This window comes from Lycium barbarum, chromosome 4, assembly GCF_019175385.1.
Source record: "Lycium barbarum isolate Lr01 chromosome 4, ASM1917538v2, whole genome shotgun sequence".
In the NCBI taxonomy this organism is placed as follows: domain Eukaryota; kingdom Viridiplantae; phylum Streptophyta; class Magnoliopsida; order Solanales; family Solanaceae; genus Lycium; species Lycium barbarum.
The window spans coordinates 2,354,583-2,366,118 of NC_083340.1; the positions used below are offsets into that span (position 1 = coordinate 2,354,583).

The following is an 11,536-nucleotide window of genomic DNA, read 5'->3' on the forward strand; positions in this document are numbered from 1 at the left end:
TTTGACCCTTTTAGAATTTACCAATAATTGAAGGACCAAAAGTATGATTAACCCAAAAAATTATTATTCACTCTATCCCAATTATTGTGATATACTTTCCTTTTTAGTATGTCCTAAAAAGAATGATACTTTATTATATTTAGAAATAATATAACTTAAAACTTTCACTTTTACCTTTAATGAAATGATTTACACTCAAACAACTATCTATGATTTGTTTTAGACCACAAATTTCAAAAATCGTTATTTCTTTCGTAAACTCCGTGTCTATTCAAATCATATCACATAAATTGGGACGGGGACGTACAACTATAACACAAAATAACCTGCTTTCATAAATCATAATTTTGGCGGGCCCCACATTTACCGATCCTCCCGGTCATCCATCCACTTTAATTTCAAGAAAAATTATTACTGTATAAAACAAACTAACCTCTCCATTTCTCAAGGCTTTCATTAATCATAATTTTTTTTCCCTAAAATTTCCCCTAATTGCTGTGAAATTGAAGTGAAAAATCTCATCCCGTTTTGGCACATTTTCTTCTTTTTCTCTCTCTGCGAATAAAGCTCTTTTTTTTAAAAGCTCTTACATAAGAAGGGCTGTTCGCAGAGAGAGAGAGTTAAAGAAATATATTCTTAATTTAATTATTAACAATGGCGATTAATGGTTCTTCTAATAAGGTGGTGTTTGGATTCTTTGCTGCATTTGCTCTAATTTTCTCCATCTTTTTGCCTACTGTTCAGGCCCAACAGCCTTTTGCTCCTGCCCCTGCTCCAGCAAGTGACGGTTAGTTTTTCATTTTTTGTAATTATGCTCTAAACTATAGTTATTATGAAAATTTCTCTTTCTTTTATTGTTAATTTGTTCTTTCATTTAATGACGAATATAGAGTACAATCTATGGGCTTATGTATGGGCAGAACTAATTAGTCGGTTATGGGTTCACATGAATCCAATAATTTTTGCCTAGACCTTGTATATATATTTCAAAAAAACATATTATATATATATATATATATATATATATATAAAAATATTTTATTGTGAGCTCAATTATTATTGTGATATTAACTTGAGGTCGATGTAGGAACTTATAAACTTTAAATTTTGAATCTGTCTCTAAATTTATGTGAAATCAATAGCCTTAGTTTGTATCCTGTATATATATAAGAATTCACTAAATATTTGACTTTAAATCTAATTGTTATTGTATGTTGACTTAGGATGGTTGCAGAAATTCATAAACTTTAAATCCAATGCTTTCATATTTTTTACTTTTGTTTGGTTAATGCATGAACTACTAGTTCCTGTCTCTACCATGTAAGCAGTGGCGGATTCAGGATTTTCACTCAGGGTGTTCGAAAAAATAATTGAACCTAAATATACACTGTAATATATGTTCAGGGTGTTCAAAAGTTAATATATGTACATAAACACATAAAATTTACCCTAGATATACACTGTAATTTTTTGTCCAGGGTGTTCGGGTGAACACCGTGGGCTCTTGGTACATCCACCCCTGCATGTAAGGTAGGGGTAAGGTCTGCGTACACTCTACCTTTCCCCAAGATCCAACAAAGTGAACCTCACTTTGTGGGATTCATTGTGTTGTTGGTTAATGCATGAGAAAAGTGTGCAAAATGTTGCAAATTTAAAATTAAATAACTATGAAGTTTTCTATAGAGGATTAATTTACACAAATGCGTAGTATTATAGCAAATAGAGATTTTGGTTTGAGTTTCGCATTGACAGCATATTTGTGTGTTTGGTTCAAGAACAGAAGAAATACAGATCTAAAATAAATAAATAAATAAATAAATAAATAAAAGTATTCTGCTCTAGCATCTTAATTTAGATGAGATAGTCCACACAAAATTCGTTGTTGTTTTGATAGTTTAAATTTGTTGGTCGATTCTATTATCCTTTTTTCGTTTTTGGTTTGTTATAGATGTTCTTTGCATCTACTAATGTTTGGTAGAAACGATATTGTTGAAGATTAATTTAAAGTAGGAGTAGGAATTCAAATTGGTTAGGATTTGATACTTGTTAGTTTATTTAATTCATGTCTAAATAATATTGAAATAGGTTTTCTACTTTTAATTAAAGTTGGTTTTGAATTATCATAAAAGGAAGTTACCATTTATTATCTTCTGTAAAAAATTGCACAGAACATTGAGATTTTGAGTAAATTATTTTCGTAAAGATATTCGAATGGAATTTGTTAAGAAAATTTTTGGTCAGTTGACGTTCTCCAGAATTCTTGTGCCAAAAGGTAATTTGACTTTTTAGAATGGAATTTTTGAACTCGTCATGATTAAGGTATCTTTTTGTATAAGGTAACTATTGATTATATTGCTCGAACTTTTTTTTAAATATATGGCCATTTGTTTATCAACTTTAGAAAATATACCATTTTGAAGTATCTTACACGAGTTCGACATGTCCGAACAAACATATTTTTTTTTTCAAAAAACAAACATATATAAGTTTACGATCATATCATTTTGCATATTTCGGTTTTAGAGATCAATCTTACGCATTTACATACGCGTTGAATGCTTTCATTCATAAAATTGATATGAATTAACCAGGAAATAATCAGAATGATTAGCCTGTTTAAGATATTAAGATTGACAATCTTGATTTGAATCTGACATTCAAGGATACTAAATCAAGTATTTAGACAAAAATCTCTATTTCATATTTACTACTTTACCAGGAAAACTTTCTTTATGTCCTTCAATTTGTATAAAAATAATATTTAGTTTAAATTATATATAGGGACGGTGTAATATTTTTTATTTTATTTATTTATTCTATTCTGCTAATTTATTTTATCTGTTGTCTTCAGGAACAACAATTGACCAAGGGATTGCGTACGTATTAATGTTGTTGGCATTGGCAGTAACATACCTCATTCACTCAGCTGATGTTCCCTTTGGTGTCTAATTATATAAGTTGGATTAATTTGGTGAAGATGATTAACTAATTTTGTGATTGCCTTGGACTCATACATAAGGTTGCTGTGTGCCTAGGACATGTAAATTTTGTCATTTTCATTCAGACATTCTAACTTTTGACAAGCTATTTGTTTTGAGATTTTTCAGCATAATTCATATATTTCCACATTTTTTGCCCTTTGTCTTAGCCTGTATCTTTGATCCTCTTAAGTCTTGACGCCTCGTAACTCGTCCTTAGCCAGACTTGAGCAGAATAGCAAAGCAAGTATTAGCAGCATAACAAAAAAGTCTTGCTCGTCATTAATATCTTTGCTCGTGGCAATTATGACCTCTCGAAAGAATCGACAATGGTGATTAAAAAATTATTCGAACTAGTAATAGTACGTTTTGAAATGTGACCTCTTCGTCTGGAAGAGGAAATAAGTGAAGGTGACAACCATTATGCAATAGCCATGTTAAGTCATTAAAGCTAATAAAATTATCTTTGAATGGGAAGATATTTACAATTTAGAACTGAAGATCTCATGTCTTTGAAAGAAAGTATCAATCGACACAGCTATATAACTATTGTTTTCAAAAGATCTCATGTCTTATTACATATACATTTGTGCCAAAAATTAGTAGTGACTTAGAAATTATGGAGCTGATTTTGTTTACTGATTGGAATCTAGAAACATTCTTACTCCATGGTAAAGAACATTACATCTGTAAATGGACTATAATTCGAATCACAGTGTCACGAGTTTGAATTCCATAGTTTATAATCTAGTTAAGCCTTCCATTTTCCCCTATTAACCTCTTTAAAAATAGGTCGAATGTGCTAATACTACTTTTCAGTAGAAGTGATTATTCATGATCCAATTACTGAAAAAACATTTCTCATCATCAAAAATAACAACAACAACAACATACCCAGTATAATCTCACTAGGTGGAGTCTGGAAACAGTAGAGTGTACGTAGACCTTACTCCAATCTTGTGACGGGTTCATCATCGAAAATAGAAAAGATAAAACAAACAAATGAAGATGCCGGATATTCTTTATTCTAGTTTGCGGGCCTTTATATGGCATTGGATCGTCGCTCATTCTGAAGATGTTTGTTATAAGGCCCAAAAACATGCACTCAAGCAGTTACCCTAGGGCTTTCATCATGCGAATTGCCTTTCTTTGGGGGTGGTCTTTAAATTTTGCCCCTCATATTTGAATCTTTAAATTTTGCCCTTCGGCTAAAACCCATGGGCTCCAGGTTCGAACCCCCACACAGTCAAAATTTAAAAAAAAAAATCGCAAGGCAGAGTTTAAATTTCGCTATGCCCCCACTAGCATACACTTGTGAAGGAATTACCAAAGTTATACCGGACCCGGCATATTTAGGCCTTATGCGCAGACTTGGCATAAGTATGCCAGGTCCGGCATAACTTTGGTAATTTCTTCACAAGTTTATGCCGGGTCTAGCATAAAAGTTTGCCCATTAAAAGTATGCCCCCACCGGCATAAACTTGTTAAGGAATTACCAAAGTTATGCCAAACCCGGCATACTTATGCCAAGTCTGCCCATAAGGCATGAGTATGCCGGGTCCGGCATACATGCGACCCAAACCTTGCCTTGCAATTTTTTTTTAATTTATGCTTGAGCGGGGGTTCGAACTCAGAACCTCATGATTTCTGCGTGAACTCTCAGAGTTGCAATGTGAAGGGCAAAAATTAAAGACCAGCAATATGAGGGGCATAATTTAAAGACCACAAATATGAGGGGAAAAAATTAAAGACCACCCCAAAAGAACGGCAATCCGCGCAAAAAAAATGTCCTACATTGTGTACTTTTGGCCCATTAATATTTGAGAACACACCTCTACACTCTAATTTTTGCTGATAAAATTCACAAATTGTCACTTGTTGGTTCCTGTAACTGAAAAATAGCCATTATTATGAAGTTTCACCTGTGAAATTTGAAACTCCAAGATAATGGCTATCTTTTAATTATAGGGACCGACATTTCCTCTCATCATCGAAAATAACAACAACAACAACATACCCAGTATAATCTCACTAGGTGGAGTCTGGGAAGGGTAGAGTGTATGCAGACCTTACCCCAACCTTGTGACAAGTTCATCATCGAAAATAGAAAAGATAAAACAAACAAATGAAGATGTCGGATGTTCTTTATTCTAGTTTGTGGGCCTTTATATGGCATTGGATCGTCGCTCATTCTGAAGATGTTTGTTATAAGGCCCAAAAACGTGCACTCAAGCGGTTACGCTAGGGCTTTCATCTTGCGAATTGCCCTTCTTTGGGGGTGGTCTTTAAATTTTGCCCCTCATATTTGAAATCTTTAAATTTTGCCCTTCGGCTAAAACCCATGGGCTCCGGGTTCGAACCCCCACAGTCAAAATTTTTAAAAAAAATCGCAAGGCAGAGTTTAAATTTCGCTATGCCCCCACTGGCATACACTTGTGAAGGAATTACCAAAGTTATGTCGGACCCGGCATATTTAGGCCTTATGGGCAGACTTTGAACAAGTATGTCGGGTCCGGCATAACTTTGATAATTTCTTCACAAGTTTATGCCGGGTCTAGCATAAAAGTTTGGCCATTAAAAGTATGCCTCCACCGGCATAAACTTGTTAAGGAATTACCAAAGTTATGCTGGACCCGACATACTTATGCCAAGTCTGCACATAAGGCATGAGTATGCCGGGTCCGGCATAAATTTGGTAATTCCTTAACAAGTGTATGTCGGGTCCGGCATACATGCGACCCAAACCTTGCCTTGCAATTTTTTTTTTAATTTATGCTTGAGCGGGGGCTTGAACTCAGAACCTCATGATTTCTGCGTGAACGCTCAGAGTTGCAATGCGAAGGGCAAAAATTAAAGACCAGCAATATGAGGGGCATAATTTAAAGACCACAAATATGAGGGGCAAATTTAAAGACCACCCCAAAAGAACGGCAATCCGCGCAAAAAAAAAGTCCTACATTGTGTACTTTTGGCCCATTAATATTTGAGAACACACCTCTACACTCCAATTTTTGCTGATAAAATTCACAAATTGTCACTTGTTGGTTCCTGTAATTGAAAAATAGCCATTATTATGAAGTTTCACCTGTGAAATTGAAACTCCAAGATAATAGCTATCTTTTAATTATAGGGACCAACATTTCTTCTCATCATCGAAAATAACGACAACAACAACATACCCAGTATAATCTCACTAGGTGGAGTCTCGGAAGGGTAGAATATATGTAGACCTTACCCCAACCTTGTGACGAGTTCATCATCGAAAATAGAAAAGATAAAACAAACAAATGAAGATGTCGGATGTTCTTTATTCTAGTTTGTGGGCCTTTATATGGCATTGTATCGTCGCTCATTCTGAAGATGTTTGTTATAAGGCCCAAAAACGTGCACTCAAGCAGTTACCCTAGGGCTTTCATCCTACATTGTGTACTTTTGGCCCATTAATATTTGAGAACACACTGCTACACTCCAATTTTTACTGATAAAATTCACAAATTGTCACTTGTTGGTTCCTGTAATTGAAAAATAGCCATTATTATGAAGTTTCACCTGTGAAATTTGAAACTCCAAGATAATGGCTATCTTTTAATTATAGGGATCGACAAGTGGCAAGTGGTACAACTTCTCAATCTCCCTATTGCACAAAGGTAGGAGTAAGATCTGCGTACATCCTACCTTCTCAGACCCTCCTTATGGGACTACACTTGTATGTTGTTGTTGTTTTGTATACACTTCTATTTCTCGTTTGTAAGATATCATGTAATTGAGATTAAGTTTTAGTCATGTCAGTACGTTTCCTTTAGCCACTGTTTTCTAGGAGTCTTTCCAGTCCCTTAAGAGATTTGTGCCGATAAAAATGACATTGGAGAGGAGAATTTCCAATTGACAACAGGACTCAAAAGTTGGATTCATACTACAATTTGAATTGTGACATATTGATCACTAAGGTGCTAAAATGAGAACTATTAACTATGGAGTTGACTAGAGCCTTCGACTTTTCAGTCAAAAAATATATATATATAATATTAGTAGTTTATTGAGAACTCATACAATGCATGATATTTGAAAATTTTGCTAGTGTGTTTGTACAAAGAGGCCCCACAAGAAGTGGACCAAAGTGTGGCATGCGAGGCGTGAATATAATAAATTTAGCCCCTTCTACTTATCATGAAAAATATCATGCCTCTTTATGTGTCTGCAGGCTTCAATTTACAAACAATCTTTAAAAAATTGGAGTTGATGGCTTATTGGAAACAGTCTACCTTCGCAAGGTAGGGGTAAAGTTTGTGTACACACTAGTCTTTCTAGATTTCACTTATAAAATTATACTATTTTTTTTTTGTTGTTATTGTTGTAATCATTAAAAAATTAAAAATTGTCGGGAGTAGTCCTTTTTAGAACAGTTGTTTAGTGTATGGTCTTTTTCTCGTTTAGATTTATAGACTTTTTAGATGACGTTCTAAAAATTTCTTATAAGTAAATTGATAGAAGACTGACAATTTTATGAAAAAACGTTAGATTACAGTCTAAAATTTTATAAGTTATAGCAAAAGTTACCGGACAATATAATGTTTTGTCTCTAAGATTGAGTAATATATGAACAATTTTTAAACTCGAGTCTAGTGTTCTCCAGAGGTACAAGAAGGACACTTTCCCAAACGCTATTGCACAATTTTTAAAACAGGGACAGAATGCACATAGTGACCTAAAAAAGAAAATATTTGCATAAATAAATCACCTAAAATGTAGTACTAAAACAAAAAATATTGAAGAAAGAAAAGGAAATGAGCATTTCATTCTGGGTTTGGCCCCCCGAAATCAGCCCAAAGATTTCTTACATTCCGCCCCATCACTTTCCTGTCGGTAGGTGAGAGTGACATTTTGGGCCCTACTTGCCCCGTAATTGAGTTTTCGAAAACAGCCTTTTTGTTTAGCAGCCAAATTGCATGAAGGGACACATAACTATGGGCCTTTGATATTTCACCCATACACTGGCAGCAAATGGAATCACCCTGTCTCGCCACGTGGAATGTTAATTCCATCAATATAGTACTCCATAATAGTACCTCCATGGCTCCATACATATTTCACATGAATGCCTTGCTCCATTGTTGCTAAAATTTTAATTAAAGTTCATGCATTACTTAGTGGACCACTTTTATTCTCTTTCTTGGTTCATGAATTAAAAAAGAAATTCTTCCTCAAAAGGGACATCAAGTGGACTGAAGATATCGTCTTGAAACCGTGTATGATAATACAAGTTCATTATATATTTGTTTCATTGTAATTTTTCTGCATTTTGTGATAATTATGTGATAAAACAATCAACTTAGTCAAATATGATCTTGCGTCCAATACCATATAAAGAGATCAATTGGCCATTCAAACAAACGATGTGAGACCGCTAACATCCCTTTATGCCCAAATATCAATTGGAGCGTGACAATATATTTTATTTTCAAATATCACTCATTCACATGTTCAAACTTCAAACGCCTACTTAGATACTCGCACGGACATTTCAACAAGAAATTCAAGTAGTTGAGGGAACATAGTGTTGGGTTTAATTGATAGGTTGAATGGGAAATGTAGGAAAAAGAAGTGGAGGGAAAATGAGTTGTTTCCTTTTGCTTTATAAAATAAGTATTTGTCCCTCATTGGTAGTGGAAAGAAAAGTTCTCCTACTTAAAAGTAGAAGCACTCATTCTTGTTGCTAAAGGGTTAACAAGGGTCTCCCCTCGCGCCGTGGTCGTCGCTCGGCTCGGATTGGGATTTGGTCAAATAATTGATTGATAATCTTTTTGGACCAATTTAAAATTTTCCTTCGTAACAGTGCTTCAATGTCTATATATTTTCGTTGAACCTCAGAATTACTAACGAAATTTTCTGATATTCCTCTTCTTCTTTCTCTGCACTTCTTAAAAACTCTTGTGTGATATACTACCTTCGAGTGGTTCGCGTCGTCGTCATCGCTCGGCTCGGATTTGGATTTGGATTTGAATTTGGTCAAATGATTGATTGATAATCTTTTTGGACCAATTTAAAATTTCCATCCGTAACAGTGCTCCAATGGCTATATATTTTCGTTGATCCTCAGAATTTTTACTAACGAAATTTTCTGATATTCTTCTTCTTCTTTCTTTACACTTCTTAAAAACTCTTGTGTGATATACTACCTTCGAGTGGTTCGTCGTCATCAAAATTTGTTGTACCGCTATTTTGGTGAGTAAATCATTCTATCCTAGGAGGAAAGATTCAAATACCTCGGGTACATTGAGGGGAATAATTTCCTTAAGGACATACTCTTCTATTATTTTCAGTTTCTGTTAATTTCGTTTTCTACAGTTTTGCAGAAACTGGACAGATTTTGTTTTCTATTTCAGGAATTATTCTAAGTTACTGTTTCAAAGTATTTTTTGCAATACAGAATTAATAACAATCTTAAGGAAATTATTGTTTATATATTTATATTAATCTGTATTCTGTTTTGGAGACTAAAACCTTCTGATTTTCTACGCCATTGGAATTTTTCTGGTCCAACTGGAAGAACATAAAAACTTCGTTGGATTATTAAAGTTCATAATAGTCAAGCGATTTGAAGAACATAAAAACTTCATCGTGAAACAGAGTCTGAATCAATTTGAAAAATATATGTCTTCTCTGTTTACTGTTCTATTTCATTTGCCATCTAGTAAATAGTTTGTCAATTATTGACAGTGAGGAATGGAAACAGAAAATAATGTTAATGCTCCTAATGGAACTGCGACTGTTGGGGCGACAATTGTTGCATCGTCAAGCCGTCCAAATGCTGCACACGCAATGGCACCGGCAGAGAAACCGGGGAAGTTTTCTGGTATCAAATTTAAAGGATGGCAGCAAAGAATGTTCTTCTAGTTGACCACTCCAAGCATGCAGAAGTTCACAAACGAAAATCCTCCTGTTACTGAAGAAGGAATGCCTGAAAACCAGCGCTTTATGATTAATACGGCTTGGAAGCATGCAGATTTTTATGCAAAGGATACACCCTTAGTGCATTAGATGATGATCTGTATAATGTCTACAGTTCTGCCAAAACTTCAAAAGAATTATGGGTTGCACTGGAACAGAGGTATAAAACTGAAGACGCATGCTTGAAAAAATTTGTGGTTGCCAAGTTTCTTGACTACGAGATGACAAATAGTAAAACTGTTGGAACCCAAGTTCAAGAACTCCAAGTCCATATCCATGACCTTATTGTTGAAGGTATGGTGATCAATGAGGCATTTCAAGTGGCTGCTGTGATTGAGAAGTTGCCTCCTTCATGGAGAGACTTCAAGAACTATCTGAAACGCAAGCGTAAGGAAATGTCGCTGGAAGATCTTGTGATTCGCTAGAAGATTAAGGAAGATAATAAAGTTGCTGAAAAGAAGTCACATGGAAATTCACGATTATGGGAGCGAACATCGTTGAAGAAGCTGCTCCAAAGAATAAGAAAAGGAATAAGCCTTTTGGAAAGATTAAGGAGCAGAACAAGAAAAAATTCAAGGGCAACTGCTATAATTGTGGGAAAGCTGGCCACAAAGCCCCAAATTGTCGTCTCCCGAAAAAGGACAAGAAAAAGGGACAAACCAACATGGTGGAGAAGAATGATGACATTGATGATCTGTGTGTAATGCTCTCGGAATGTAACTTAGTTGGAAATCCGAAGGACTGGTGGATTGACTCTGGAGCCACTCGACATGTTTGTGCTGTCAAAGAAGCAATTGCTACTTACTCCACTGCTGGTCCCGAAGAAGAGCTTTCCATGGGAAATACTGCAACAACTAAGATTGAGGCTTATGGGAAGATATTCCTGAAGATGACTTTCGGCAAGGTGTTGACGCTCAACAACGTTCTTCATGTTCCTACTATTAGGAAGAATTTAATTTCTACTTCCCTACTTGTCAAGAATGGGTTCAAATGTGTTTATGTATATGAGAAAGTAGTTATTAGCAAAAACGAAATGTACGTTGGAAAGGGCTACCTCACAGAGGGCCTTTTCAAACTAAATGTAATGGTTGTTGACAGTATTAGTAAAGTTCCGGCCTCTTCTTATTTATTGGAGTCAAATGATTTATGGCATGTTCGTTTAGGATATGTCAATTACAAAACCTTGCGGAAGTTGATTAGTTTAGAAGTATTGCCTAAATTCGAGTGTAATATATCAAAATGTCAAATATGTGTTGAATATAAGTTTGTTAAGCATCTATATAAGTCTATTGATAGGAGCTCAAATCCTCTAGACTTAATCCACACAAATATATGTGATATGAAGTCAATATCATCTCGCGGTGGGAAAAATATTTTATAACTTTTATTGACGATTGCACTCGATATTGTTATGTGTATTTGCTTAATAGTAAGGATGAAGCAATTGACGCATTTAAGCAATACAAGAACGAAGTGGAAAATCAATTGAATAAAAAGATAAAAATGATTAGAAGTGATAGGGGTGGAGAATACGAATCTCCTTTTGCAGAGATATGTTTAAAATATGGAATTATTCATCAAACTACCGCCCCCTACACACCACAATCAAA

At 34.8% G+C, this 11,536-nt stretch overlaps 1 protein-coding gene across 1 annotated transcript; it reads left to right on the forward strand.

Annotated features, from left to right (window-relative positions):
• The first annotated feature begins 452 nt into the window (after window positions 1-452).
• Window positions 453-3,140, forward strand: LOC132638057 (arabinogalactan protein 41). The gene is made up of 2 exons (XM_060355045.1): window positions 453-787; window positions 2,852-3,140. Exons 1-2 carry the CDS (start codon window positions 655-657, stop codon window positions 2,947-2,949), a joined length of 231 nt encoding a protein of 76 aa, XP_060211028.1. The 5' UTR covers window positions 453-654; the 3' UTR covers window positions 2,950-3,140.
• Window positions 3,141-11,536: the final 8,396 nt, after the last annotated feature.

Coding starts and splice junctions, on each gene's coding strand:
- LOC132638057 (XM_060355045.1), top strand. CDS start 655: ATGGCGATTAATGGTTCTTCTAATAAGGTGGTGTTTGGATTCTTTGCT. Junction 788..2,851: donor CCCTGCTCCAGCAAGTGACG/GTTAGTTTTTCA, acceptor TGTTGTCTTCAG/GAACAACAATTGACCAAGGG.